We start from the raw sequence: 1,556 nt of genomic DNA on the forward strand, positions 1-1,556 counted from the left end.
TTTGTTAGTAACTTCTTACCACTCAAACAACACACTTTACTTAGAAATTATCTTGATGAGGTGCACACACTTATACACACGCTACATATAACAAACATACTGCTTAAAAATGTTGATTGATCCCGAAAAATCTCAGAAGCGTCTGAGAGCCCCGGGGCCATTCCGAGAGCTCCTCAGTTGTTTAAATTTACTTATCTCTTTACCGCTTTCACACAGAGGACTCCCACCGTGCTGCGTTTTGAGACAAGGGATCTTTTTCTCCCAGGTTTATATAATAGGTTTTAAAATTTGGTTTAATTGTTTTGTCATTCCCAAGAGGTTTTCTAATATTAAAGTTCTGAGTTCTCTCGGGGTTGTTTATTTCGTCGTAGGAGTTCTAGTGCTTTTAGGATTTTTGCACTTTTGATATGATAAGGCAGTGAGTGAATATACAAACTGTAAAAGGGTGGCGGGAAGGAATTCAGTAGGTATGTGTAAAGAACAATTGAAGGAATTTGGAAAGGTTTGTGAAAGGAGAGGGTTAGTGAGGGATTCAGCGGGTCGGGGAAGGGGGGGTAGGTAATGGGGTATTATACTGTGCTATGGGAGCAGTGACTGATTGTGTCAGAGGGAATTGATTGTAAACTGGTCATTTTCACTCACACTCTCATGTTCTCACTGCAATGCCTTCCTTGCTTTTTTTTCATTTACTGCAAGGATGTTTAGAGGGTTAAAGTGTACTATAGAAAAAGACAAAGACTGCTTCACAGGCAGGTGTGAAAATATGTATTTTGCATTTTTCTTACTTACTGGAAGTATGGCTAAGATTAGGGAGCACTCCAGTAGGAATTTAGAATATATTTAAATAAATTATCCGCACAGATTGGTGGTTCACACTGTAGAGACAGCGACAGCCATAAGAAAATTCCCTTTTGCATTTGTTCAGGTTCTAGTCAACCAAACTATTTTGGTATAGTTTTCTTTATTGACACAGGACAACTTCTGCAGAGGCAGAACATCTGATAGAAAGACAGAGAGGAAGGTGGAACACAAAAAGAATTTCAGTCCTGCAGAACTACAGTATAGATACTACACAGAAGTAGAGAAGATTATAAACCAAAGAGAATTATAAAATCTTCACTGCTAAAAACCACAGATACAGAGAATAATTTCTTGGTGCAGGAAAGTTGAAAAAAAGGAAAGAATTCAAAGAAAACACTTAGAAATTCAGAACCATGTAAAAGTAGTGAGAAACTAGATTCAATCAACAAAGTCTATACTGCCCAAAAAAAATCCTTGTTTATCCATCACTTATTCACTGTCTCTGTCAGGGCATGGAAAGGATGACATTCGGAGACAAAGGAGATAGAATAGAACATTCGAATACAGGCTATATAACATGGGGATTAGAGAATGACTTTTTTCCCCAAGTTTCTATATAATAACATATCATATTTTTCTTAGATTAAATTTTTTCCTAGCGGAATTACTCCACTGTTTTATTTTTCATAGTAATGGGCTTTGTGGGGAGATATCATCCTTCCCCATGGGATTCAGAAGGCTTGCTTTCTTCTGTC

The 1,556-nt window shown here is 37.4% G+C and overlaps 1 protein-coding gene across 1 annotated transcript in view; it reads right to left on the reverse strand.

Moving 5' to 3' along the window:
• Positions 1-36: 36 nt before the first annotated feature.
• The window catches only part of ACOD1 (aconitate decarboxylase 1), a 12,464-nt gene continuing 10,944 nt past the window's right edge, over positions 37-1,556 (reverse strand). The window contains exon 6 of the mRNA XM_027894278.1: positions 37-81. Coding sequence (XP_027750079.1) covers positions 37-81 — 45 coding nt within the window. The remainder of the gene's footprint in view (positions 82-1,556) is intronic.

This window comes from Empidonax traillii, unplaced genomic scaffold, assembly GCF_003031625.1.
Source record: "Empidonax traillii isolate 1590-97213 ecotype Southwest subspecies unplaced genomic scaffold, ASM303162v1 scaffold423:size1405600, whole genome shotgun sequence".
Taxonomy (NCBI): domain Eukaryota; kingdom Metazoa; phylum Chordata; class Aves; order Passeriformes; family Tyrannidae; genus Empidonax; species Empidonax traillii.